Raw genomic sequence first — 27345 nt, 5'->3', positions numbered from 1 at the left:
CTTCCGACCAGGTCTCCAGCTCTGCTCCTCGGTTCACTGCGGTCACCGGATCTTCCCCTTCGCTTCTCACAGCGCAGGCGGACACACGACCCGACAGGCGGCTCCACTCTCCAGGCTAGTCATAGCTCCTGGTCCTGGCGGCGGCTCGGCTGGGCAGCAGTCAGGCTTCAGGGGGGGACTCCGCACTTCAGGCTCCCGGCAGTTACATGCTGACAACTCCTCCAGGTAATCTTCCCATTCCAGGGCTCTCTTCTCCTGTGCTGTGAGGCTTCTTTTAAGGGTCCTGGTGCTCCTCCACCTCCCCTCTCCTCTATGATGACTGGCTCCCGGGGCCCCAGCAACAGACCACCCCCTGGTCACTCTGCCCTACAACCCAGGGGACCCAATCAGCTGGGGACATGTTTCCCAGACTTTTTATGTTGCTGGGTAAGAAGTGACAGGACCAGAGAATTGGCGGCAAAATCCCTGTCCCAATCTGACAGAGTCACATAAAGTTCAGCCCACGATCTACTCTGGGACTTGTAGTTCCACAATGTAAACAAAAAAAAATGACAAGGGGATCTCCATGGTGCAATAGCTTCAGGGTATTACATTCTTCCCCCCTAAAATGATACGTGTCCTCACGTATACACCTTAACACTATACATCGGTTAACATAAGCCTTGAACTGGGTACAGCTCTGTTGGCAAACAAGTCATTGTGTCTGGAGCACAGGCCCGCCTGCGATTCTCTGATCCTGTTCGTGACGCCAAAGTTAATGTAACACACCCACAAACACATCAACATTTACATTTACGGTGCCGAAAACTTGAACTAAATTGTGGGGTGCTAATGTGAATCAGGTTCGGGTGATCAGAGCGGCAGACCTGCTTTACCTCTCAGACACAATGACAACACAAACATAATACAGTATCCAACTCCATTTTATTATCCTAACAAAATTTACAAGTGGCAGGTAAACAGGAAACAAGTGCTCAGTTGAAGTAGGCTGGTCATGGCTTCTATACTTCAGTCTCAGGTACTTAACGTCAACAATGCAGGTAACAGGTACGCAAGTAACTGGTGCACAATTGAAGCAGGCTGGTTATGGCTTCTCAATAACAGTCTCAGGTAACCAGCGTTAGCAATACATGTGGCAGATAAGCAGGTAACTGGTGCACAACTAAAGCAGGCTGGTTATGGCTTCTAAATAACAGTCTCAGGTAACCAGCGTTAGCAATACGTGTGGCAGATAAACCGGTAACTGGTGTACATTTGAAGCAGGCTGGTTATGGCTTCTTAATAACAGTCTCAGGTAACCAGCGTTAGCAATACAGGTGACAGATAAGCAGGTAACTGGTGCACAACTAAAGCAGGCTGGTTATGGCTTCTAAATAACAGTCTCAGGTAACCAGCGTTGGCAACACAAGTGATGGGTAAGCAGGAGACACGTGCACAGCTGAAGCAGGCTGGTTCTGGCTTTTATTCTACAGTCTCAGGTAACCAGCGTTAGCAATACAGGTAGCAGGTAAGCAGGAACTTGTGCACAATTAAAGCAGGCTGGTTATGGCTACTAAACAACAGTCTCAGGTAACCAGCGTTAGCAATACAGGTAGCAGGTAAGCAGGAACTTATGCACACTTAAAGCAGGCTGGTTATGGCTTCTAAACAACAGTCTCAGGTAACCAGCGTTGGCAACACAAGTGATGGGTAAGCAGGAGACACGTGCACAGCTGAAGCAGGCTGGTTCTGGCTGTTATTCTACAGTCTCAGGTAACCAGCGTTAGCAATACAGGTGGCAGGTATACAGGTAACTGGCGCACAATTAAAGCAGGCTGGTTATGGCTTCTAAATAACAGTCTCAGGTAACCAGCGTTGGCAATGCAGGTGGCAGGTAAACAGGTAACTGGCGCACAATTGAAGCAGGCTGGTTCTGGCCTCTAAATAACAGTCTCAGGTAACCAGCGTTAGCGATACCGGTGGCAGGTAAACAGGTAACTGGCGCACAATTGAAACAGGCTGGTTATGGCTTTTAAATAACAGTCCCAGGTAACCAGCGTCAGCAATACAGGTGGCAGATAAACAGGTAACTGGCGCACAATTGAAGCAGGCTGGTTATGGCTTCTAAATAACAGTCTCAGGTAACCAGCGTTGGCAATACAGGTGGCAGGTAAGCAGGTGACCTGTGCACAATTGAAGCAGGCAGGTTATGGCTTCTAAATAACAGTCTCAGGTAACCAGCGTTAGCAATGCAGGTGGCAGGAAAGCAGGTAACTGGCGCACAATTGAAGCAGGCTGGTTATGGCTTCTAAATAACAGTCTCAGGTAACCAGCGTTAGCAATACATGTGGCAGATAAGCAGGTAACTGGTGCACAACTGAAGTAGGATGGTTATGGCTTCTAAATAACAGTCTCAGGTAACCAGCGTTAGCAATACATGTGGCAGATAAGCAGGTAACTGGTGCACAACTTAAGCAGGCTGGTTATGGCTTTTAAATAACAGTCCCAGGTAACCAGCGTCAGCAATACAGGTGGCAGATAAACAGGTAACTGGCGCACAATTGAAGCAGGCTGGTTATGGCTTCTAAATAACAGTCTCAGGTAACCAGCGTTGGCAATACAGGTGGCAGGTAAGCAGGTGACCTGTGCACAATTGAAGCAGGCTGGTTATGGCTTCTAAATAACAGTCTCAGGTAACCAGCGTTAGTAATACAGGTGGCAGAAAGCAGGGGACCTGTGCACAACTGAAGCATGCTGGTTATGGCTTCTAAATAACAGTTACCAGCATCTCTCAATTGCAGATAAGCACATTCACATTGACTATTAAACTGCTGGGCGGAGCTTGCATGAAAGAACTATAAATACCAGCATAACTCAATTACAGATAAGCACATTCACATTGACTATTAAACTGCTGGGCGGAGCTTGCATGAAAGAACTATAGATACCAGCATAACTCAATTACAGATAAGCACATTCACATTGGCTATTAAACTGCTGGGCAGAGCTTGCATGAAAGAACTATAGATACCAGCATTACTCAATTACAGATAAGCACATTAACACTAGATACGGGCACCATTAGCTCTAAGGGTGCCTACCCAAGGGGTGCCTACCCCCTGTTTGTACATAATTGCAGGGGCACAGTTACTGTAGGGTGTCCTTCCCCAAAATTAACTTAGCTTGTGGGGCACTATGAAGGAGAGCCTACCCCTTATTAAATAATATGTCCCTCAATGCAGAGTTCATGCAGCGGAAGGGGTTAAATACAGGACACAGGGGATCTTAGGGGTGTCTACACCCTTTACTAATACTATGTCCCCTCTTTGCAGAGCTTTTGCAGCGGAAGGGGATATCTTCATGGGCAGAGTTTCTGGCAGCGGAAGGGTTACTGGGGCACCAGGGTCTCACCACCAGATGCGGCGCTTCTGCCACCTCCGATCCTCTGCATCTTCAGCGCTGCTGTCTGGAGTCTCCCTCCTCAGGCTCCGGTCCGGTCTTCTCCTCTTCAGCTGCCGCCGCGCCGTCTCTGGGTCTTCACTCCTCTGCGCTGTCCTCTCTCCTCTTGTGCAGCAGACTCCGGTCCGCGCCGTCATCTCTACGCTGGGGTCTTCTCGGGTCCTCGCCGTACTCCAGCCGCCAGGGGTCCTCGCCGGGGGTCTTCTTTGCAGGGTCGTCCTCCGCGATGCCTGCGCGCCCTTCACCGCCGGGTCCCGCATCTTCTCTGCAGCAGCCTGGGAATTCCTCCTGGGGATCTTCCTCCACCCGCTCCTCTTCGGTAGCGATCCGCGCCGGGCATCTCCAGTCGTCCCCGCGATCCTCTTCACCGGCAGGCAGCGGCGTGGACGGCTTATCCTCACCAGGGGTCCTCACTTCCGACCAGGTCTCCAGCTCTGCTCCTCGGTTCACTGCGGTCACCGGATCTTCCCCTTCGCTTCTCACAGCGCAGGCGGACACACGACCCGACAGGCGGCTCCACTCTCCAGGCTGGTCATAGCTCCTGGTCCTGGCGGCGGCTCGGCTGGGCAGCAGTCAGGCTTCAGGGGGGGACTCCGCACTTCAGGCTCCCGGCAGTTACATGCTGACAACTCCTCCAGGTAATCTTCCCATTCCAGGGCTCTCTTCTCCTGTGCTGTGAGGCTTCTTTTAAGGGTCCTGGTGCTCCTCCACCTCCCCTCTCCTCTATGATGACTGGCTCCCGGGGCCCCAGCAACAGACCACCCCCTGGTCACTCTGCCCTACAACCCAGGGGACCCAATCAGCTGGGGACATGTTTCCCAGACTTCTTATGTTGCTGGGTAAGAAGTGACAGGACCAGAGAATTGGCGGCAAAATCCCTGTCCCAATCTGACAGGGTCACATAAAGTTCAGTCCACGATCTACTCTGGGACTTGTAGTTCCACAATGTAAACAAAAAAAAATGACAAGGGGATCTCCATGGTGCAATAGCTTCAGGGTATTACATATCTTTGTATTATTCTAATCATTACTGACAGGGGAGGCAATGCCTCCCCTGACTGCATGTCCCTGGTTTGGTTAGACAGTGAGGGAACGTGTGAGGCACCATTAATTTACAGTGAGAACGTGCCTGTCACTGCACAATAGAGTTCAGGGCTTACAGGACGGGTGTGGCTACACTCCTTTACTATCCCCCTTCTGTCAGTTACAGTGTTGTTAGCTTGTGTGTGTGTGTGTGTGTGTATATATATATATATATATATATATATATATATATGTGTGTGTGTAAAAGGTGCAGGCATGGCAGGAAAATGTTCCAAGGCAGCTCACAAAGTTTTTAAATGTCAGAAATGTTATGCAAAGTTCACCCAGGGACAGTCAGAGAATTCCCTGACATGTGAGGATTGTGGGTCAGAACCATCTATTCTGCCCTCACCACAGCTGCAGAGCACTCCTGATAGGACTACTCGGCTTACATAAGTTATGTCACTGTAAACTAGGGAACTGGAGGCTTCTTCGCAAAATAGAGAAGCGTCCAGGTTTCAACAGCTAAACGGGTCTATTTCTCTGATTCTATCTGGGGGACGCTGCAATAGCTCCCGTATTGTTGTCTGGTTTATTGGTTGTATTTTGTTTTCCTCTTCCAGCTTAGCTAAACGTTAACAGAGGTGTTGGGCTAGCCAGGCTGGAGATGGGAGGGGTTAGAGGGGGGAGGAGTTTATTATGAGGTTCTGTGCCAATGCTCCCTCCCACACACTCTAACCCATTAGTACAGACGCAGCGTCCCCCAGATGGAATAAGAGAATGAGATTTTATGGTAAGCCACAAAAATACCCATTTCTTGCACCGAATCCTGGACTGCTCGGCCAGGCAAATTCTGAACTTTTAAGGATCTAAATCCATTTTTGAGGGTCTTCAAATTCGAGATGGAGACCCTTCAGTCGGTTATTGCCGGTATGGAGCAAAAAGAAGTTTTGGCATCCTTTAACATCAAAGATGCATACTTACATGTTCCAAGTTGGCCTCCTCATCTGGCTTATCTCCGGTTCGTGATATAGGACGCTCATTTTTAATTTCAGGCCCTTTCGTTTGGTCTCTCTTCTGCTCCCAGAGTGTTTATTTTGATAGTTTCTCGAGAGCCCCCATCTTCCAATTCGATGCACTTTACGCTCTCTGTGGAACCCTAGTGGGTGGCCTGTGCGGTTTCCATGACTAATTTGTGTAGGGCTGCCACTTGGTCGGGCCGACATACGTTTGTCAAATTCTACAAGTTTAACACTTTTGCGACCTCTGCATCACAGTTTGGCCGGGCGGTTTGGCTGGACTCAGCGCTCTCCCTCCTGTATTGGGCGCTCTGGGACGTCCCCACTGTAACTGCTCACCAGTGTCCCTTGTGGAATCGTTGAAAGGCTATTTTTCGGAAAGTACCAAATTCCTGTAATTTTAATAAATTTAGATCCACGTGGACTACCATTAGAAATGGTAACATGTGCTAAGCATAGCGAGATACCTTCCCTGAAGCATGGTGATGTTAAAGGAGCCATGTGAGGGGACACAGTGCTCTAATTGGGTTACCCCGACACTTCAGGAAGAATAGGACAGCAAAAAATTTAAAAAAACACCATGTTGAGCTTTTGTCATGTTGACCTACGGTATTTCGACCAAATGACCATGGCGACTAAATAATACTCTTGTCCAAATGCATGTCGACCAATAATGCACGAACTAAAGAATGTCGACCGAAGTGGTGTAGACATAACAAACCATACCCGTTTTATAAGTTGCAAAGGTAAGAGAACTGAAGAAGCGGTTGATAGGTCGGGTGCACAAATCAAATTTGTAGAATTAATTGTTATGATAAAACGTAACTTTTATTGCTTTTTATTACTATTAACACAGTCCCTACTGTAGGACACATACAGCAAAATATAGAGGTTAAAAACTGATACATACAAACATAAGTGACAAAAGTTGAGAAAATAGTGAACTTAGTTTATTTAAAAAGGTGGGCTCACCACAGTAACTCCTACAACCATATGATTATAATGTGTGTCATCGGAGTTTTATAAGTTAACAACATGGAATGCGCTAATACTACAAGCTATTAAGGGGTAAAAAAAAAAAAAAGATGATTAAAAAATTCTATTTAAAAATATACTAAGTATAATGTTTTCCTAGTTAGCATATTAATATTAACAGCCAACGCATTTTCAAAAACATTACTGAATTCTGTAAACTGAGATGCATAAAAGTTTAGACAATACATACAAGTATATGAAAAACATATTTACATCTACTTTAATATGTCCAACACCAACTTCTTTTTTTGCCTTAATATTGTAATATGTATTTATATGTATGTGAACTGAGGATTAATTTTTGGAATACGACATAAACACATACCGGATTGACAGGGTAGTACAGATTGTTGAACTGACACAGAGCTACATTTACAATGTAGTATTTATGGCAGAGCTACAAACATTAATGCAAGCTATTTAGCAAAATTGCATAAGGGAATATAAAACTGTTAACTTTAATTACCCTCTGGCAATTGTTAAACTACAATTCGAAGCTTCTTCAGGCATCATTTCACTAAGTAATCTTGCTATTAAAGTGCTGGACAAGCGTTGGGTATATCTACAAAATCTGTTTATGTACAAACTGTTTATTGTGAAATGCATTTTAAAAACAATAAAACATGTGAAAGTAAAAAAAATAAAAATATCTGGTATTATTCTTTATTCACCCTGGCAACAATTTGCATTGATTAACGAGAATATGTGAACACTCTGAAGATATATTCTGATTGAAATCCCAATGACCTATCACTGCTTTAGCATGAGGAGGAGAACCCAATAATGGTCACCTGCCGGAGACCATTTCTGAACCAAGGATTCTTTTTTGAAATGGCATCCTTTTACTTTGTGAAAGTGTAAATCACACACTGTAGCCTTGAAAGGGTTCTTGATTGGCTAGTCATTAGTTATTATGTAAATTGAGTATCGGATGACTTAATATACAGAGATTCTTACTGAACAAACTATTTTGCACATAACTATTTAATCTGGACCCACTTTGTATTTTTTATAATAACATTTATTTTTAATATCTGTATATGTTTGAAAAATGTGGGTCTATTCATGACGAGGTGAAACGTGTGGAGAAGTGAGTCAGTGTAAAAGTTGACCATGGATAGCATACAGCTGCTCAGTTTACTTTTATAATATGCAAATTATAAATGTGACTTCAATGATGATTGGATTTTCTCCACTGACTCACTGATACACAGATTCCAATGCTTCATGAATAAACCCCTTGGAGACTACTAAATTCTAATAATTCCAGATGTCTAAAATGTTGAACGTTAAGCTCTTGCGAGGGCTCAGCTTCTATAGGAATATCAATTTTTAATAAATCTGTTTAGATAGGGACCACAACTAAACAATTGAATCCCCATTAAATGCAGAGCATCAACAGAAATAATTTGATATTAAATTTGCCTGGACTAAATTCCCCTGTGTAGTATTAACAGGAACGTAATCTTCCAATACAGGATTTACTTCCGCACCACTAATTTCTTTACGATTGAAGGGTAAGTCAAAGGTGAGGCAGATATTATGCAAAATACAACATGTTGTAAAAATTTTGCACACTTTGGCAGCCGAATATTGCAAGGCTCCCCCTGATTTTGAAAGACAACAAAACCTAGATTTTAAAAGTTCAAAACACCTTTCAATTACTGCGCGAGTTGATATATGAGATCTGTTGTATTTTTTTTAGCTCTTCCTTTAGGCTTGGAGAATGGAGTCAACAACCACGGTCTACAGCCATATCCAGAGTCACCTGTGCAGAATAAGAGTAAACATAGCTGACCTTAATCTAACCATATTTAGGAGTATATTCAATTGAAGTCGAAAGCTACTGTCTATCTAAAAGACAGCATTACTTGACTTTTTTAGGACGGAAGGGGTTCCGACCTATTCATTATAGCCCCAAATTATTCAACAAGTCGAGGAATTTGACTTGTCGAAATTGCACGTGGATCGGCGAAATAGCTGCCCATCCGCGTGCTTGTTTTGAAAACAGGGCCAAAATCGAGAGGTTTTGGTCCCCATTTTGAACATCTCAATTCGACTTTTAAAAAAAGTCTAAGTCAGTTGGGGAGTGCAGTGCCGGAGACGGGAGGAGCAGTGAGCAGACGGGGGAGCCGAGCTGGAGGATGTGTCTAGCCGCCGCTCACAGCAGGATCCACCCGGCTCCAGCAAGCGAGACCTCGCTTGCTGGAGCAGGCTGGACGCTGCCGTGAGCAGCAGATGTGATGCAAGGACGGGGAGAGGCGGGGGGGGGGGGGGGGGGGCAGCGCGTAAGCTGCGGCTATCTAGCTGCTGCTGTAGCGCTGCTTTCCCCCATCTGCCTGCGGTTCTCCCCCCGTCTCCCCCTCCTGCATCTCAAATTTACTTTTTTTAAAAGTTGAATTGAGAGGACATTGAATAGCCCATGATCGGATCCATTTTGAAAAGTGAATGTCGGAATGGATTCGACTTCAAATGAATATACCCCTCAGTGTTGCAAGTTTCAACATAACCCGATTATACCTTATCACTTACCCAGCAGCCAGCCATCACACATCTCATTGTTTTCAAAACGTTCAAATAGTGCAGAATGACAGAGAATATATGAGTCATGTGTGCCTCCTGGGAAAACGGCGAATACATTCAATATTCTTGATTTGGAGTCACAAACTACCTGCATATTCATTGAATGAAAATTTTTCCTATTACGGCAAATCTCATCCATATTGTGCGACGGAGTGAAATTGATATCCGTGCAGTCGATGGCACCAATCACATTGGGAAACCGTGCAATATCGTAGAAGTCCTTTTTAATTTGTATATTTTCACTTGAATTTATGGGAAAATATATATATTCCTGAGTATGTTTAAGTATAGCATCCAAAACTTTTTTGAAGAAACAACTAAAAGCTGATTGGCTAATTCCCCCAACATCTGACACTGTGCTTTGGAAAGTTCCAGATGCCAAAAAGTGTAAAGTGGCTAACAGTTTTGTAATTCCAGTAATGGCTCTGCTTCTTTTGGTTTTGGGAGTTAACTCCTGTCTAATTTTAGAATAGAGTCCTAATATGGCTGTGCTGGGGAGTCTGTACCTTTTAATTACTTTGGATTCTCTTAAGCCAGCGAACTTCTTCATTTTGAGAAAGATTCTGGATATTCGTAATCTATTTCCATTCACAAGGTGACGCTTTGAAGATGCGCTAGATCGACAATTTTCCCTTGCAAGTATTATTGACAGGTCTACTCTCAAAATACGAATGCTTAGCGGCATCTAGAAATGTAGAAAAAAAAACAAATTAAATATAGAAAAAGTTCTTTTTACAATCAAGATTTCTGCTCTTGGGACTGTTATGACAGAATATTGACATAAAATTTGACTACACATCCATATTTGGAGGCAAATCGCAGTTACCTGTTAATCCACAAATGACTGAGCGGGATGTACTATAACTGATCGCCGCCTACCGCAGCAATGCTATTCGCATTTGTACGCGGACTCCTCCACCCCGTGCCTTTCACGCCGATCAGCCTTCCCCCAGCATACCTCCCATTATGGCAGCCCAGGTCCTGTTTTATATATTTCTCCCCCTAGCAACACTGCTGGAGGTCCTTCTGGGTGCAGGGGGGAGGAGGATGCGACGGGGACAGCCTGCTGCCTTGTTCACAGAAGCTGCAGAGAGAGAGAGCCCACGAGGGTGAATGAGACCACCCGCAAACCACCTCACCTCACACTTTATTGGGGGGCCTCCATCACCACATTGCGATGTTGATCGCATATGTTAGTACATACGCAATCTACAACGCTGCGATAGGCGGCAAGGGCAGCGATGTACGTGAAGGAGGCCCCCCCACACGCCCCTCGCCTCCTACCGCAGCAATGTTGATCGCATATGTACTAACATATGCGATCAACAATGCAATACGGTGACGGAGGCCCCCCGCAAAAAGTGAGGTGGTGTGCGGGGTGCCTCCGTCACGTCCCAGGGGTCTTCACACTGCCCGCATGCCGGGTAGCAGCAGCAGGCTGTCCCCGGCGCCTCCCCCTGCACCCGTTAGGTCCTCCGGATGTGTTGCTAGGGGAAGGAGGAGATTACCTTGCGGTATGCTGCAGGGTATGAAGGTATGCCGGGGGGGGGGGGTCAGCATTGCGGCGGGTGTGGCGGCCGGTGGTAAGAAGCCTATGGGCTTATGTGGGTTTTATCACATTTTTCCTTTAGTACATCCTGCCCACGTTATGTGGGGGTGCTCCGACATTGCATTGCGATCTTAAATGCATAAACTACAATATATGCGATATGCGATTGGCATCGCAGCAGTGGGCAGCGAAGGGTGTGGATGTATGAATGTAATAATACTGATCACGGATCATCGTCGGTCATGGCAAAGATGCACAGCGCATATGTACTAACATATACAATTAGTATCTCTATACGAGGACGGGTGATCAGCAATCAGTGATGGTCTGCAGGAGATTGTTTGTGGCGGATTCGGTCACCTCCCAGACACAAAAGTTGACATGTGCTATGAGGTCCACGGGATCCTACTCCTGCCCCTTGCAGCTGGAAGGAGACAAGGCTTCGCTGCAGGGGAGAGGGAGGACGGGGGCCTCAGCAGCAGCGTCTAATGGACACAGGTTGCCCGGTGGGTGGGAGGTCTTCGTGAGCAGCGCGGGTCAGCGGCGGGATGCGTTGAAAAGAAGACCTATTGGCTTGAAATGCCAATCACCATCAAAACTTTTGAGAGACCGATTGTTCTGCTAAATATATTATTTAACAGCAATACGATATGTTGATTTCATAACACATTATGGATAATATATATTTAAATGTGGATAAAGGTACTCCGTTCAATCAAGTTTCTCATTTAAATTGTTTTATTATTTCAAAGAATATCTGGTGATCAACCCGTTTAACATTTTATATGACATACTTACTTTTGGTCCAATGTATCAGTATCCATGACAACAACTCAACCTAGACAAAGTTTACCAGGACTCAGATATTCTTCCTGGTCAGGTGACTAGCCCATAGTCTGTGGGCTCGACACTAGGCCACAGGAGGCGGGACAAATTGTGTATTATATAATGAGGTTACGCTTCCTATTTAGTTTGCGTCCCCTCATTAAGACATAACAAATAATAAATGACAAATATTAAACTTAGTGGGCGGTGACTGTGAGGGAATATAAACATTCCTTTAGACCAGATGAGACGATGTCCCGAGTCACATGTCGATAAAGAACCAATGGGTCTTCTCTCTATGTCCCTGTGTGAATGCGATCATGTGACTGTGACGTTGCGCATTCAAGATCAAATGACCGCGACGTCACATCACAACGTAGAACCCCTGTGCGCCAATAAGAACAGAAACTCCTCCGATCATGTGACCTAATGCGGTCACATGACATTTTGAATCTAGGTTTACATACCTTCTTTATTAAACCAAAACAATCTATTAGACTCGTTTTTATGAAAATGTTGCATTTATTTAAATATATACCAAGAGGGATTGTCTCCTAACACTCTTTATATAATTTTCTGGAAGGTTTGTTTTATTAAGCTGATGAATGTAACACAGCTGTTATCAATTATATTTTAGAGGTGGGTATATAAGGAGGTCTCATTGCACACACACCTTATGCTCCTGAGGAAGCTAGACATTCATTTTAACCAGTGAAACGCGTTGAGCTTATCATCCACCCACCACCGTTTTGGGACTTACACTATTCACTGAGCCATATTTGGGAATCCGGTCTCCATATCGGCACCATCTTTGGACATTGGGGGTCATTCCGAGTTGTTCGCTCGTTGCCGATTTTCGCTACACTGCGATTAGTCGCTTACTGCGCATGGTACGCAGAGCGCATGCTCTTAGTTATTTTACTAAAAACTTAGCTGTTTTGCTGTAGCGTCTGCAGCGCTTTTCAGTCGCACTGGTGTTCGGTAAATGATTGACAGGAAAGGGGCGTTTCTGGGCGGCAACTCAGCGTTTTCCCGTCGTTGGCTAAAAAACGCAGGCGTGTCAGGGAAAAACGCGGGAGTGTCTGGAGAAACGGGGGAGTAGCTGGCCGAACGCAGGGCGTGTTTGTGACGTCAAACCAGGAACGAAACGGGCTGAGCTGATCGCAGTGTAGGAGTAAGTCTCGAGCTACTCAGAAACTGCTAAGAATTATTTATTCGCAATTCTGCTAATCTTTCGTTCGCAATTCTGCTAAGCTACAATACAATCCCAGAGGGCGGCGGCCTAGCGTGTGCAATGCTGCTAAAATCAGCTAGCGAGCGAACAACTCGGAATGAGGGCCATTGTTCCATCAATTGGGATCACCCTGCAGCATATTGCCAGCCTTTCCCTTTAGCTAACAAATGGACTCTTCCTAAGGCTGACTCACCATCAAGGGATCATCCATACTGGTAATTAACACTGCATATAGTGACTATGTCTAATTTGATTGGAAGTTGTCCTAGCCGAACACTATTGGAGTCCTACAATCCATTTCTCAGTGGACTAACAACTATATACCCCAAAATACATGCCATAGGTGGTACTAATCTTTTATCTAATGTGTTTATACCCATCATGTTATGAAATGTATTCATGTAATAAACTTTATTAATTCTTTTATAAAACAAACCGTCCTACTTTTAGCATTTTTTGTACATGAGACAGCCAGCGCTGGTTTATATATTCTTTTCTCTGACGTCCTAGTGGATGCTGGGGACTCCGTAAGGACCATGGGGAATAGCGGCTCCGCAGGAGACTGGGCACAGCTAAGAAAGATTTAGGACTACCTGGTGTGCACTGGCTCCTCCCACTATGACCCTCCTCCAGACTTCAGTTAGAATCCTGTGCCCGGCTGAGCTGGATGCACACTAGGGGCTCTCCTGAGCTCCTAGAGAGAAAGTATATTTTAGGTTTTTTATTTTACAGTGAGATCTGCTGGCAACAGACTCACTGCAGCGAGGGACTAAGGGGAGAAGAAGCGAACCTACCTAACTGGTGGTAGCTTGGGCTTCTTAGGCTACTGGACACCATTAGCTCCAGAGGGATCGACCGCATGGAACCGGCCATTGGTGTTCGGTCCCGGAGCCGCGCCGCCGGCCCCCTTACAGAGCCAGAAGCAAGAAGAATCCGGAAAATCGGCGGCAGAAGACATCAGTCTTCACCAAGGTAGCGCACAGCACTCCAGCTGTGCGCCATTGCTCCTAATACACACTTCACACTCCGGTCACTGAGGGTGCAGGGCGCTGGGGGGTGGGGGGCGCCCTGAGAAGCAATAAATACACCTTGGCTGGCAAATATATCACAATATATAGCCCCAGAGGCTATATATGTGATAAATACCCCTGCCAGAATCCATAAAAAAGCGGGAGAAAAGTCAGCCGAAAAAGGGGCGGGGCTATCTCCCTCAGCACACTGGCGCCATTTCTCCCTCACAGCTCCGCTGGAAGGAAGCTCCCTGGCTCTCCCCTGCAGTCTACACTACAGAAAAGGGTAAAAAAGAGAGGGGGGGGGGGGGGCACTAAATTTAGGCGCAATATACATATAGCAGCTATAAGGGGATATAATTTAGTTAATCCCTGATTTATACAGCGCTCTGGTGTGTGCTGGCATACTCTCTCTCTGTCTCCCCAAAGGGCTTTGTGGGGTCCTGTCTTCTGTCAGAGCATTCCCTGTGTGTGTGCGGTGTGTCGGTACGGCTGTGTCGACATGTTTGATGAGGAGACTTATGTGGAGGAGGAGCAGGTGCCTATAAATGTGTTGTCACCCCCTGCGGGGCAGACACCGGAGTGGATGGACTTGTGGAAGGAATTACGCGAAAGTGTCGACTCCTTACATAAAAAATTTGACGACATGCCAAATGCGGGGCAGCCGGCTTCTCAGCCCGTGCCTGCCCAGACGTCTCAAAAGTAATCAGGGGCTCTAAAACGCCCGCTACCTCAGATGGCAGACACAGATGTCGACACGGATACTGATACCAGTGTCGACGACGAAGAGACTAATGTAATGTCCAATAGGGCCACTCGTTATATGATTGAGGCAAGGAAAAATGTTTTACACATTTCTGAGGTGACCCCAGGTACCACAAAAAAGGGTATTATGTTTGGGGAGAAAAAACTACCAGTAGTTTTTCCCCCTTCTGAAGAATTGAATGAAGTGTGTGAACTAGCTTGGGCTTCCCCCGATAAAAAATTGGTAATTTCAAAAAAATTACTAATGGCGTACCCTTTCCCGCCAGAGGATAGGTCACGTTGGGAAACACCCCCTAGGGTGGATAAAGCACTTACGTGCTTATCAAAAAAGGTGGCACTGCCGTCCCAGGATACGGCCGCCCTAAAGGAACCTGCTGACAGAAAGCAGGAGGCTCTCTAGAAAGCTATATATACACAAACACTGGTATTGTACTGAGACCAGCTATTGCCTCAGCATGGATGTGCAGTGCTGCAGCTGCATGGTCAGACTCCCTGTCAGAAAACATTGACACCCTAGACAGGGACACTATATTGCTAAACGTAGAGCATATTAAAGACGCTGTCTTTTACATAAGAGATGCACAGAGGGATATTTGCCGGCTGGCATCAAAAATAAGTGCACTGTCCATTTGTGCCAGGAGAGGGTTATGGACCCGGCAGTGGACAGGTGATGCAGATTCTAAAAGGCACATGGAAGTTTTGCCTTATAAGGGTGAGGAGTTGTTCGGGGATGGTCTTTCAGACTTAGTGTCCACAGCAACAGCTGGGAAGTCAGCATTTTTGCCACATGTCCCCTCACAACCAAAGAGAGCACCGTATTATCAGGTGCAGTCCTTTCGCCCCCAAAAGAGCAGACGGGGTAGAGGCGCGTCCTTTCTGCCCAGAGGCAGAGGTAGGGGATAAAAGCTGCAGCATACAGCCACTTCCCAGGAACAAAAGTCCTCCCCCGCTTCTTCTGCTAAGTCCGCCGCATGACGCTGGGGCTCAGCAGGCGGAGCCAGGTACGGTGGGGGGCCGTCTCAAAAACTTGAGCAATCAGTGGGCTCGCTCACAGGTAGATCCCTGGATCCTTCAAGTGGTATCTCAGGGGTACAGGCTGGAATTCGAGACATCCCCCCCCCCCCGCCGTTTCCTCAAATCTGCCTTACCAACGACTCCTTCAGAAAGGGAGGCTGTGTTAGAGGCAATTCACAAGCTGTATTCCCAGCAGGTGATAGTCAAGGTGCCCCTACTTCAACACGGACGGGGTTACTATTCCACAATGTTTGTGGTACCGAAAGCGGACGGTTCGGTGAGACCCATTTTAAATTTGAAATCCTTGAACACATATTTAAGAAAATTCAAGTTCAAGATGGAATCGCTCAGGGCGGTTATTGCAAGCCTGGAAGAGGGAGATTACATGGTATCTCTGGACATCAAGGATGCTTACCTGCATGTCCCCATTTACCATCCTCACCAGGAGTACCTCAGATTTGTGGTACAGGATTGTCATTACCAATTCCAGACGTTGCCGTTCGGCCTGTCCACGGCACCGAGGGTATTTACCAAGGTAAAGGCCGAAATGATGATACTCCTTCGGAAAAAGGGAGTTTTAATTATCCCATACTTGGACGATCTCCTGATAAGGGCGAGGTCCAGAGAGCAGTTGTTGGTCGGCGTAGTATTATCTCAGGAGGTGCTACACCACCACGGTTGGATTCTGAATATTCCAAAGTCTCAGCTGGTTCCGGCGACACATCTACTGTTCCTGGGGATGTTTCTGGACACAGTCCAGAAAAAAGTGTTTCTCCCAGAGGAGAAAGCCAAGGAGCTGTCATCTCTAGTGAGAGGCCTCCTGAAACCAAAACAGGTGTCGGTGCATCATTGCACGCGAGTCCTGGGAAAGATGGTAGCTTCCTACGAAGCGATTCCATTCGGCAGGTTCCATGCCAGAACCTTTCAGTGGGACCTGTTGGACCAATGGTCCGGATCGCATCTTCAAATGCATCGGTTGATAACCCTGTCTCCAAGGACCAGGGTGTCTCTGCTGTGGTGGCTGCAGAGTGCTCATCTCAGAGAGGGCCGCAGATTCGGCATACAGGACTGGGTCCTAGTGACCACGGATGCCAGCCTTCGGGGCTGGGGTGCAGTCACACGGGGAAGAAACCTCTAAGGACTTTGGTCAAGTCAGGAGACTTCCCTATACATAAATGTTCTGGAACTGAGGGCCATTTACAATGCCCTAAGTCAAGCAAAGCCCCTGCTTCAAAACCAGCCGGTTCTGATCCAGTCAGACAACATCACGGCAGTCGCCCATGTAAATCGACAGGGCGGCACAAGAAGCAGGACGGCGATGGCAGAAGCCACAAGGATTCTCCGATGGGCGGAAAATCACGTGTTAGCACTGTCAGCAGTGTTCATTCCGGGAGTGGACAACTGGGAAGCAGACATCCTCAGCAGGCACGACCTCCACCCGGGAGAGTGGGGACTTCATCCAGAAGTCTTCCAACTGATTGTAAACCGTTGGGAAAAGCCACAGGTGGACATGATGGCGTCCCGCTTAAACAAAAAGCTAGAAAAATATTGCGCCAGGTCAAGAGACCCTCAGGCGATAGCTGTGGACGCTCTAGTGACACCGTGGGTGTACCGGTCGGTTTATGTGTTCCCTCCTCTTCCTCTCATACCCAAGGTACTGAGGATAATAAAGAAAAGAGGAGTAAGAACTATTCTCATTGTTCCAGATTGACCAAGAAGGTCTTGGTACCCGGAACTTCAAGAATTAATCTCAGAGGACCCATGGCCTCTGCCGCTCAGACAGGACCTGCTGCTGCAGGGGCCCTGTCTGTTCCAAGACTTACCGCGGCTGCGTTTAACGGCATGGCGGTTGAACACCGGATCCTAAAAGAAAAGGGTATTCCGGAGGAAGTCATTCCTTCGCTTATTAAAGCTAGAAAAGATGTAACCGTACAACATTATCACCACATATGGCGAAAATATGTTGCGTGGTGTGAGGCCAGGAAGGCCCCAACGGAGGAATTCCAGCTAGGTCGATTTCTGCACTTCCTACAGTCAGGGGTGACTATGGGCCTAAAACTGGGTTCCATTAAGGTCCAGATTTCGGCTCTGTCGATTTTCTTCCAAAAAGAACTGGCTTCACTGCCTGAAGTTCAGACATTTGTCAAGGGAGTGCTGCATATTCAGCCTCCTTTTGTGCCTCCAGTGGCACCGTGGGACCTCAACGTGGTGTTGGGTTTCCTAAAGTCACATTGGTTTGAGCCACTCAAAACCGTGGATTTAAAATATCTCACGTGGAAAGTGGTCATGCTTTTGGCCTTGGCTTCGGCAAGGCGTGTGTCAGAATTGGCGGCTTTGTCATGTAAAAGCCCCTATTTGATTTTCCATATGGATAGGGCAGAATTGAGGACTCGTCCCCAGTTTCTTCCTAAGGTGGTATCCGCTTTTCACTTGAACCAACCTATCGTGGTGCCTGCGGCTACTAGGGACTTGGAGGACTCCAAGTTACTGGACGTAGTCAGGGCCTTGAAAATTTATGTTTCCAGGACGGCTGGAGTCAGGAAGACTGACTCGCTATTTATCCTGTATGCACCAAACAAGATGGGTGCTCCTGCTTCAAAGCAGACTATTGCTCGCTGGATTTGTAGCACAATTCAGCTTGCGCATTCGGTGGCTGGCCTGCCGCAGCCTAAATCTGTAAAAGCCCATTCCACGAGGAAAGTGGGCTCTTCTTGGGCGGCTGCCCGAGGGGTCTCGGCTTTACAACTTTGCCGAGCTGCTACTTGGTCAGGGGCAAACACGTTTGCAAAATTCTACAAATTTGATACCCTGGTTGAGGAGGACCTTGAGTTCTCTCATTCGGTGCTGCAGAGTCATCCGCACTCTCCCGCCCGTTTGGGAGCTTTGGTATAATCCCCATGGTCCTTACGGAGTCCCCAGCATCCACTAGGACGTCAGAGAAAATAAGATTTTACTCACCGGTAAATCTATTTCTCGTAGTCCGTAGTGGATGCTGGGCGCCCGTCCCAAGTGCGGACTGTCTGCAATACTTGTATATAGTTATTGTTAACTACAAGGGTTATTGTTGAGCCATCCTTTGAGAGGCTCTGTTGTGTTCATACTGTTAACTGGGTATATTATCACGAGTTATACGGTGTGATTGGTGTGGCTGGTATGAGTCTTACCCGGGATTCAAAATCCTTCCTTATTGTGTCAGCTCTTCCGGGCACAGTATCCTTACTGAAGTCTGGAGGAGGGTCATAGTGGGAGGAGCCAGTGCACACCAGGTAGTCCTAAATCTTTCTTAGCTGTGCCCAGTCTCCTGCGGAGCCGCTATTCCCCATGGTCCTTACGGAGTCCCCAGCATCCACTACGGACTACGAGAAATAGATTTACCGGTGAGTAAAATCTTATTTTCTGTCATATTTAAGGGGTTTGACCCTCCCCTACCAGCTGCTGTTGACAGCGCACTTGCTAACTATTTACTATTTTACATATAAAAACCGGTACAAATCAGGAAAAGGGGCGTGGTCATGGGTAAGGGGCGTGGTCACTTTTAATGGAAATTTGGAGAGCCAAAAATTGGTACAGACCATAAAAAATGGTACTGTACCTGCCAAAAAGGTACAGTTGGAGGGCATGCATCATCCACACCCCAGCAACATCCTCTTCTCCTCCCAACTCCTTCTTTCACACCCAGCAACATCCTCTTCTCCAGGGGTTAAAGTGAGATGTCATAACATTTCTCCCATAGTGCCGAGGAGCGGAAGCCGAGAGGACTGCGACAGGAGCGGGGCTTGGGGAGTATGGTGTTTCCCCCCCACATATGTGTACTAGCGGCACTTCTACTGTGGGGAAAGCTACTGGGGGCAAACTACAAAGGGGCAAACTACTGGGGCATTACTACTGGGGGGGCAAACTACAGGGGGCAAGCTACAAAGGGGCATTACTACTGGGGCCAGGGCATTACTACTGGGGACATAACTACAGGGGCAATACTACAAGGGGGCAAACTACAGGGGGGTTAAACTATTGGCTGCATTACTATTGGGGGCATAACTACAGGGGTCAAACTACAGGGGGGCATTACTACAAGGGGGCAAACTATTGGGGGCATTACTAACGGGGGTTATCTATTGGGGCAAACTACATGGGGGCTAAACAACTGGGGGCACAACTGCAGGGGGCATTACCACTGGGGGCTAAACTACTGGGGGCATTACCACTGGGAGGCTAAACTAAAGAGGGGGAATAAACTACAGGGGTCATAACTGCAGGGGCATTACCAGTGGGGGCATAACTACTGGGGCTAAACTACAATGGGCTAAATGATTGGGGGCATTACCACAGGGATTACCATTAAGGGCATTACTGATGGGGTGCACTACTAATGAGGGCATTGTAAAGGGGGCACTTCATAAGGGGCACCACTCCTGGGGACATAAGGGGCACTAATATTGCGGGCATTGCATAAGGGGCACTACTACTATGGGCATTATATAAGGGGTGCTACTGCTGTGGTCATTACTGTATGTGTATTACGGCAGGCTACCAGTGCTCAAATTGGGCCGGTATACAACGGTATGTTATACCGTCACTTTTTCGAGCACTGCAGGGCCGACAAAGAAGCTGAGCTCCCGGTCCACCCTCCGTCCCTACCATCGCCGCCGCACTGGAAGCCCTTTTTCCAGACTCCCAGCTGCAGCGGATCTGGGACCAGGCCGGCCCAGTGTGATTACATCTGCACGAGGTGTGTGCGAACGGTTGCCCTGGAAACCCAGGTAACTGATCTAGAGCAAACCGTTACGCGACTGAGGGAGATTCACAATCTCGAGCATAGTTTAGACAGAACGGTGGAGTTGCGGGAGGGGTCACTGGTAGAAGAGGATGATGATCAGGTAGCCAGTTGGGTCACAGTTAGAAGGAAGAAAAAGAGGGGGAGGCTCGACATCTCCGAACTATCAAACCCGAACAAATTTGCCCGATTGGACGAGGAATCGGAGGATGATAGTGAAGAAATGACGGTGCCGGAGGAGACTGCTCCCTCTAGCATCCAGAGGAGCGGTCCTTCTGGCGCGGTTGGGATAAAAGATAGTGAGGTACCTAGTCAGATGGTGGTGGTAGGGGATTCTATCATCAGGACGGCAGATAGGGCAATCTGCTACCGGGACCGTGATCGCCGTACAGTCTGTTGTCTCCCGGGTGCTCGGGTACGGCACATCGCAGACCGGGTAGATAGATTGTTGGGAGGGGCTGGGAAAGACCCGGCGGTCTTGGTGCACGTTGGCCCCAATGACAAAGTTAGCGGAAGGTGGGATGTCCTTAAGAAAGACTATAGGGACTTAGGAAAGAAACTGAAGGCAAGGACATCTTAGGTAATATTCTCTGAATTATTACCTGTGCCACGCGCTAGTCCAGGGAGGCAGAGGGAGATTAGGGAGGTAAATGTGTGGCTTAGGGATTGGTGCAGGAAAGAGGGGTTTGTGTTCCTGGAACACTGGGCGGACTTCTCAGTCAGGCGCCATCTCTTTTGTTGTGACGGATTGCACCTGACTGAGGAGGGGGCAGCGGTGCTGGGGGGAAGGATGGTTAGAAGGTTGGAGGAGATTTTAAACTAGGAGCCTGGGGGGAGGGTTTAGCTAGAAACTACGGGTCATGCAGTGAGAATAGTGGGGATGGCGGTAGTAAACGAAATGGGGGAGAAGTTGGGGGGAGGGTAAGAGCAGGCGGTAAGGTTACTAACGTGGGTACTAAAAGAGATTTTACCAAAGCACTAATCAATGACGATTACAGGTCATCATTGCTACATAAGGTGAAAGATGTCCCTAACGCAAGGGAAAATACTTATCTTAGTTGTATGTATGTAAACGCCAGAAGCATTACTGGTAAAAAGGGTGAACTAGAAATACTTGCAGCAAGCAAACAGTATGATATTATAGGCATTACTGAAACTTGGTGGGATGAATCTCATGATTGGACAGTCAATCTAGAGGGCTATACACTGTTTAGGAGAGACAGACTAAATAAAAAGGGTGGAGGGGTGTGTCTTTACGTAAAGCCGTTTTTAAAACCTGATATACGGGAAGATATTCAGGAGGGGACTGTAGACACTGTCGAGACATGGGTAGAAATTGCATGCGGGGAAAAAGGAATAAAAAAGTTAGTATTGGGTGTATGCTATAGGCCGCCTGGTATCAACGAATCTGATGAGGAATTGTTACTAAAGCAAATTGAAAGAGCAGCAGGAGTAGAAGATATAGTAGTGATGGGAGATTTTAACTATCCAGAGATAAACTGGAAAAACGATTCATGTGATACTGCTAGGGGAAATATGTTTTTAAACACACTTAATGATAACTACTTAGTCCAACTAATTGAGGAACCAACTAGGTACAATGCAATCTTAGACCTGGTATTAACAAACAATGGGGATTTGGTATCAGGTATTATAGTAGGGGAACCCATAGGAAACAGCGACTACAATATGGTCACATTCAATATCAGTTTCCATAAACAGCCCTATACTGGCTCAACTAGGACTCTAAACTTTAGCAAAGCAAATTTTGAAAAGATGAGGGTATTTTTCAGGGATATTGAATGGGAAGGTTTGTTTTTGGGAAAAAATACTACGGAGAAATGGGAGGTACTAAAATTCCTGCTAGCTAAAAATACACTCAAATTTATTCCTATGAGCAGCAAAAAAAGGAATAAAAATCATAAACCGATGTGGCTTAACAAAAAGATTAAGGAATTTATGGGTAAGAAAAGGCGAGCATTTATAAAATACAAATCTGACGGGGAAGCAGAGTCATTTCAGCACTATAAGGAATGTAACAAAATTTGCAAAAAGGAAATAAGAGCGGCTAAAGTAGAAACTGAAAAACTAGTAGCAAAAGAAAGCAAAGCGAATCCCAAAAAATTCTTTAAATACATTAATAGCAAGAGATTAAAGAAGGAGAGTATAGGCCCTTTAAAAGACAAGTTGGGAGTCTTAAGCAAAAATGATAATGACATAGCGGACACACTAAATGAGTTTTTTTCAACAGTATTCACTAGAGAGGACCCAATTCAGGGACTAACACACAATCTCAATGAGAATATCCCACTGATAGGTACTTATTTAAGCGAGGAAGTAGTCTGTGACCGATTAAAACATTTAAAGATTAATAAATCACCAGGGCCCGATGGTATTCACCCAAGGGTTCTAATGGAGCTTCACTCTGAACTGGCAAAACCACTATCTTTGATCTTTAAGGATTCAGTTATATCAGGTATGGTTCCCAAAGACTGGCGTATAGCGGAAGTAGTGCCTATATTCAAAAAGGGAAGTAAAGCTGAACCAGGTAATTATAGACCAGTTAGTCTTACATCTATAGTGGGGAAAGTATTGGAAGGTATTCTAAGAGATAGTATTCAGAAGTTCCTTGAAGTCAATAAGGTCATTAGAAGGAATCAACATGGGTTTATGAAGGACAGATCCTGTCAAACCAACTTACTTGGCTTTTATGAAACAGTAAGCGCAAACCTAGATCAGGGTAAAGACGTGGATGTAATCTTTTTAGACTTTGCCAAAGCGTTCGATACTGTACCACACATGAGACTTATCTACAAGCTACAAGAATCATGGCTAGGAAGCACAATATGCACTTGGGTCAAAAACTGGTTAGATAATAGGGAGCAGCGCGTTGTGGTTAATGGATCTTTTTCAACTTGGACTGAAGTGCTAAGTGGTGTGCCGCAAGGCTCAGTATTAGGACCACTATTGTTCAATATTTTCATTAACGACCTAACAGAAGGTCTAGAGAGTATGGTGTAAATTTTTGCAGATGATACCAAATTGTGTAAGGCTATAAATACAGAGGAGGATGCCGAGTCTCTTCAGAACGACTTAGTTAAATTAGAAGCATGGGCAGCCAAATGGAGAATGCGCTTCAACACAGACAAGTGTAAGGTAATGCACTGTGGTAACAAGAACAAAAATTACACCTACCTACTAAATGGGGTAAAATTAGGGGATTCTGTACTGGAAAAGGACTTAGGTGTCCTCATAGATAGCAAGCTAAGCAGTAGTACCCAAAGTAGGACTGCAGCAAAGAAGGCTAATAAGATATTAGCATGCATAAAACCGGGGTATTGATGCTAGGGACGAGAGTATTATACTCCCGTTATATAAATCACTAGTGAGGCCACACCTTGAATACTGTGTACAATTCTGGGCACCGTACTACAAAAAGGATATCCTGGAGCTTGAAAAGGTACAGAGGAGGGCGACCAAACTAATTAAGGGCATGGAGACGATGGAATACAAGGAAAGGCTTGAAAGACTAGGCATGTTTACATTGGAAAAGCGGAGACTAAGAGGGGATATGATCAACATCTACAAATATATAAGGGGACAATACACAGAGCTTGCGCGGGACCTGTTTTTGGTTAGATCAACACAGAGGACTCGTGGACACTCGCTCAGGTTAGAGGAGAGGAGATTCCGCACAATACAGCGTAAAGGCTTTTTCACGGTAAGGACAATACGTGTTTGGAATTCCCTGCCCGAGGGAGTTGTAATGGCGGAATCTGTCAACAACTTTAAGAATGGGTTAGATAAATTCCTAATGGATAAGGATATCCAGGGGTATGGTGCATAGTCATGCATTATAGTTACTATAAATAGGGATAAAATGCAACGGCTGACAGCAGCATCAGTCAGAAATTTTAGTCAAATCATCATGCATAGGAGACCACAAATAGGTTGAACTCGATGGACAATTGTCTTTTTTCAACCTCAGATACTATGTTACTATGTTATGTTTATTATCCCTGCCGCCGCATCGAGCTTCAGTGACCGCGGTGCTACTAGTTCAAATCTGTCACTGATTGGCTGCCGGTCTGCGGCAGTTTTGAAATATTAGCGCCGTGGTCACAGTAGCTCGATGCGGTGGCAGGGATAATAAAGCCAACCTGGTCCCAGATCCGCTGCAGCCGCCCTCAGCCTCCTCTGCTGCCCTGCCCTCGGACCTCTGCACGCCCACAGCCTCCTCCACACTATCTCTAAGGCCCACAGCCTCCTCCACCCCACGCCTACCACAGCCTACTCATCCACCGCACCGCAGACCACCGCCACTGCTAAACAGGTAATCTTACCCTGCTACCTTTCTCTCTCCCTAGTCCCTACTGTATGCCCTTGCTGTCCCTCTCTCTCACTGTCCCTGCTGTCACTCTCCCTGTCCCTGCTGTCATCGGCTCATACCGTGTGCTATAATATGAATTTCGGCTCATTCTGTGTGCTATAATGTGAATTTTGGCTCATACTGTTTGCTATAATGTGAATTTTGGCTCATACTGTTTGCTATAATGTGAATTTTGGCTCATACCTTGTGCTATAATGTGAATTATGGCTCATACCGTGTGCTATAATGTGAATTTCGGCTCATACCATGTGCTATAATGTGAATTTTGGCTCATTCTTCGTGCTATAATGTGAATTTCGGCTCATATTGTGTGCTATAATGTGAACTTCGGCTCAGATAGTTGGGTATAATGTGAATTTCGGCTCATACTGTGTGTTATAATGTGAAAGGGGCACCAGTAAGGTGTCCTACTATTGTGGTACATAATGTGTATAATGGGTATATAGTGTGGTAAACTTCACTGAAGGACTTTCCACCTTTTGAGTGGCCACGCCCCCTTTCAGGAACGCGCGCGCCTAAGGCGCGCACATAATTACAGCCTTCACTTTTCCATACCCCCACTTCAAAATTTCCACTTGGATGCTACTACTGTGGGCATTATTTACTATTGTGTGACCACGCCCCTTTCTCTTTTAGACCACAACCCCTTTTGCTGCGCACGCAATACCTTTATTACATGGGCACCGTGGGCAGGGCGGTGAGTTCCACCACCTCTCTAGGACCACTTTAAGCACTGCTCTTCTCCATCATCCCGCTCTTTCTCTCACACCCCAGAATCATCCACTCTTTAATCATCCCTGCTCCTTCACTCACACCATTTCCTCCCCTTTACAGGGGGCTAAATTATGCATCAGAAGAAATATATCAATACTAATATTAATAAACAATACAGGGAGCAGGAGGCATAAATGGACAATGGAATGTACAGTACTGTACAGCACATCTTGTGGATTGAGGTAGTCAACTATTAAACTGACACACTACATGGACCTGTGTATGTGGGTGCATGTTATATCATACATACTTACAATACTAATAATATAGAATACAGAGTGAAATGTCAGGAGGATTAGTCAGTTCACCACCACACTGAGCAAATAGCATGTAATATAGCAGTGAAGGAGAGTCAGATGGGGTTCAGTTTCTACAGATGTGCAGAATGAATTAAGTACAGTATGTACTCACAATGCACAGTTATCCCACATTGTACTCTTCTATAATTGTCCTGCAGAGTTCCTATAGAGCCAGGTGGATGCATAACATACAGAGGGTGCAGTAAAGACCTAGGGGTAAATTTACTAAGATGGGAGTTTGATTTAAGATGGGGTGTTGCCCATAGCAACCAATCAGATTCTACTTCTCATTTATCTAGCACCTTTTAGAAGATAATAAATGGAATCTGATTGGTTGCTATGGGCAACATCCCATCTTAAATAGAATTCCCATCTTAGTAAACTTACCCCTAATGTCTGCTGTGAAATTAAGAACCCTCCGAATGTGACCTTTCTATATAGAACAATAATATAATGAAATAACCAGTGTATGTAGATATAGACACAGATAACGTGCATACATTACTGCATATGCATACATATACACACACGCATGCACAAATGCACTCACATGCATTAAATGGGGTTGATAGTAGTTGTGTCACAAATGTACTTACAATTTGAGCAGGGGTTGTGCTGTTCAGAGATGTGTTCATGATGCTGTTGGGCTGTGCATTCATCAACTATCAGCCACTCCCAGCCAACCTGAGGGAAGCCAGATACGGGGGATGCTGGGAATTGGAGTTTTGGGAGAAGGCAGCTAATGACAGCTGAAAAGGAAAGAAGTACATCCCTCAGAGTGCACTGCAGGAGAGGAGTCTAGGAGACTGACGGGGCAAGAGATTGATTGGAGACAATTAAGTCACACACACTCGGTACTATAGTGCTTTGGTGTACTATGCTCTGGTCGGGGGGCTGCCTGAGATAAGGGGGCCAGGGTTACAGATTCCCCATGCCCCCCCCCCCCCCTTTAATCTGGCTCTGTGTTACACCGTGGTGTGGGAATGTTTGGGTTAGGCACTAGGGGGAGGGTTAGGCTGCAAGAGGTGAGGATTAGGTAGATGCTAGAATCAAGTGGGCTAACAGACCTCTGACATCAAGGGGAGGAGCCATGACACGAGGGGAAGGAGCTACGCCAGCAGGCTAGTTCTTCTATCCATGCCACCAACTACTCCCTTTAGTAACCTGGTGGCTCGAAGCGTGGCGAGCATACATTTCGGGTACCCTGTTCGGCCATGGCTCCTCCCCCTGGTGACGTGGCTTCTAACCCTGGTGACATCAGAGGTCCCTTCTCCAACTTGGTTTTAGACCTAACCGTGAGGACTAGGCTGTGGGTAGGTAGGGTTAGAGGAAAGGGTAAAGTACTTATCCTAAATGTGTCAGGATTTTACTGTTAGTTTCCCATGCCCAACCCATCCCCCATTACACTTTAGATGCATCATTTAATACTGTATTGGACACCCACAACATCATAGCAAAAATATAAAAAAAAATGTATTTCTGCAGCAGGGTACATAGGGTTTCCACAGGGAAACATCGGGGTGTAGAGATAGATCCAGGGTACCAACAGGTTAAAGCTTTAGCTGTCCCAGGATGCATTGGGGCCCTCCTCTATAACTGTGAGCTCAGGTTTG

At 46.3% G+C, this 27345-nt stretch overlaps 1 protein-coding gene across 1 annotated transcript; it reads right to left on the bottom strand.

Annotated features, from left to right (window-relative positions):
* Positions 1–6638: 6638 nt before the first annotated feature.
* On the bottom strand, positions 6639–26658 carry LOC134943649 (putative nuclease HARBI1). Its single transcript, XM_063932375.1, has 3 exons — positions 26329–26658; positions 9048–9783; positions 6639–8283 (listed from the first exon to the last, which is right to left on the bottom strand). The coding sequence occupies exons 1-3, from the start codon at positions 26389–26391 to the stop codon at positions 8177–8179; spliced, it is 906 nt and encodes a 301-aa protein (XP_063788445.1). The 5' UTR covers positions 26392–26658; the 3' UTR covers positions 6639–8176.
* Positions 26659–27345: the final 687 nt, after the last annotated feature.

Source organism: Pseudophryne corroboree, chromosome 7, assembly GCF_028390025.1.
Source record: "Pseudophryne corroboree isolate aPseCor3 chromosome 7, aPseCor3.hap2, whole genome shotgun sequence".
Taxonomy (NCBI): domain Eukaryota; kingdom Metazoa; phylum Chordata; class Amphibia; order Anura; family Myobatrachidae; genus Pseudophryne; species Pseudophryne corroboree.
Note: the sequence above shows the minus strand (reverse complement) of the source record. Positions and strands in the feature narration are given on the sequence as shown.

Excerpts from the sequence above, each read along its gene's own strand:
- LOC134943649 (XM_063932375.1), bottom strand. The coding sequence starts at position 26,391 with ATGAATGCACAGCCCAACAGCATCATGAACACATCTCTGAACAGCACA. Across the intron at positions 9,784-26,328 it reads GCACAACCCCTGCTCAAATT|ATGCCGCTAAGCATTCGTAT; the intron begins GTAAGTACATTT and ends CTACATTTCTAG. Across the intron at positions 8,284-9,047 it reads GTGTGATGGCTGGCTGCTGG|GTGACTCTGGATATGGCTGT; the intron begins GTAAGTGATAAG and ends TATTCTGCACAG.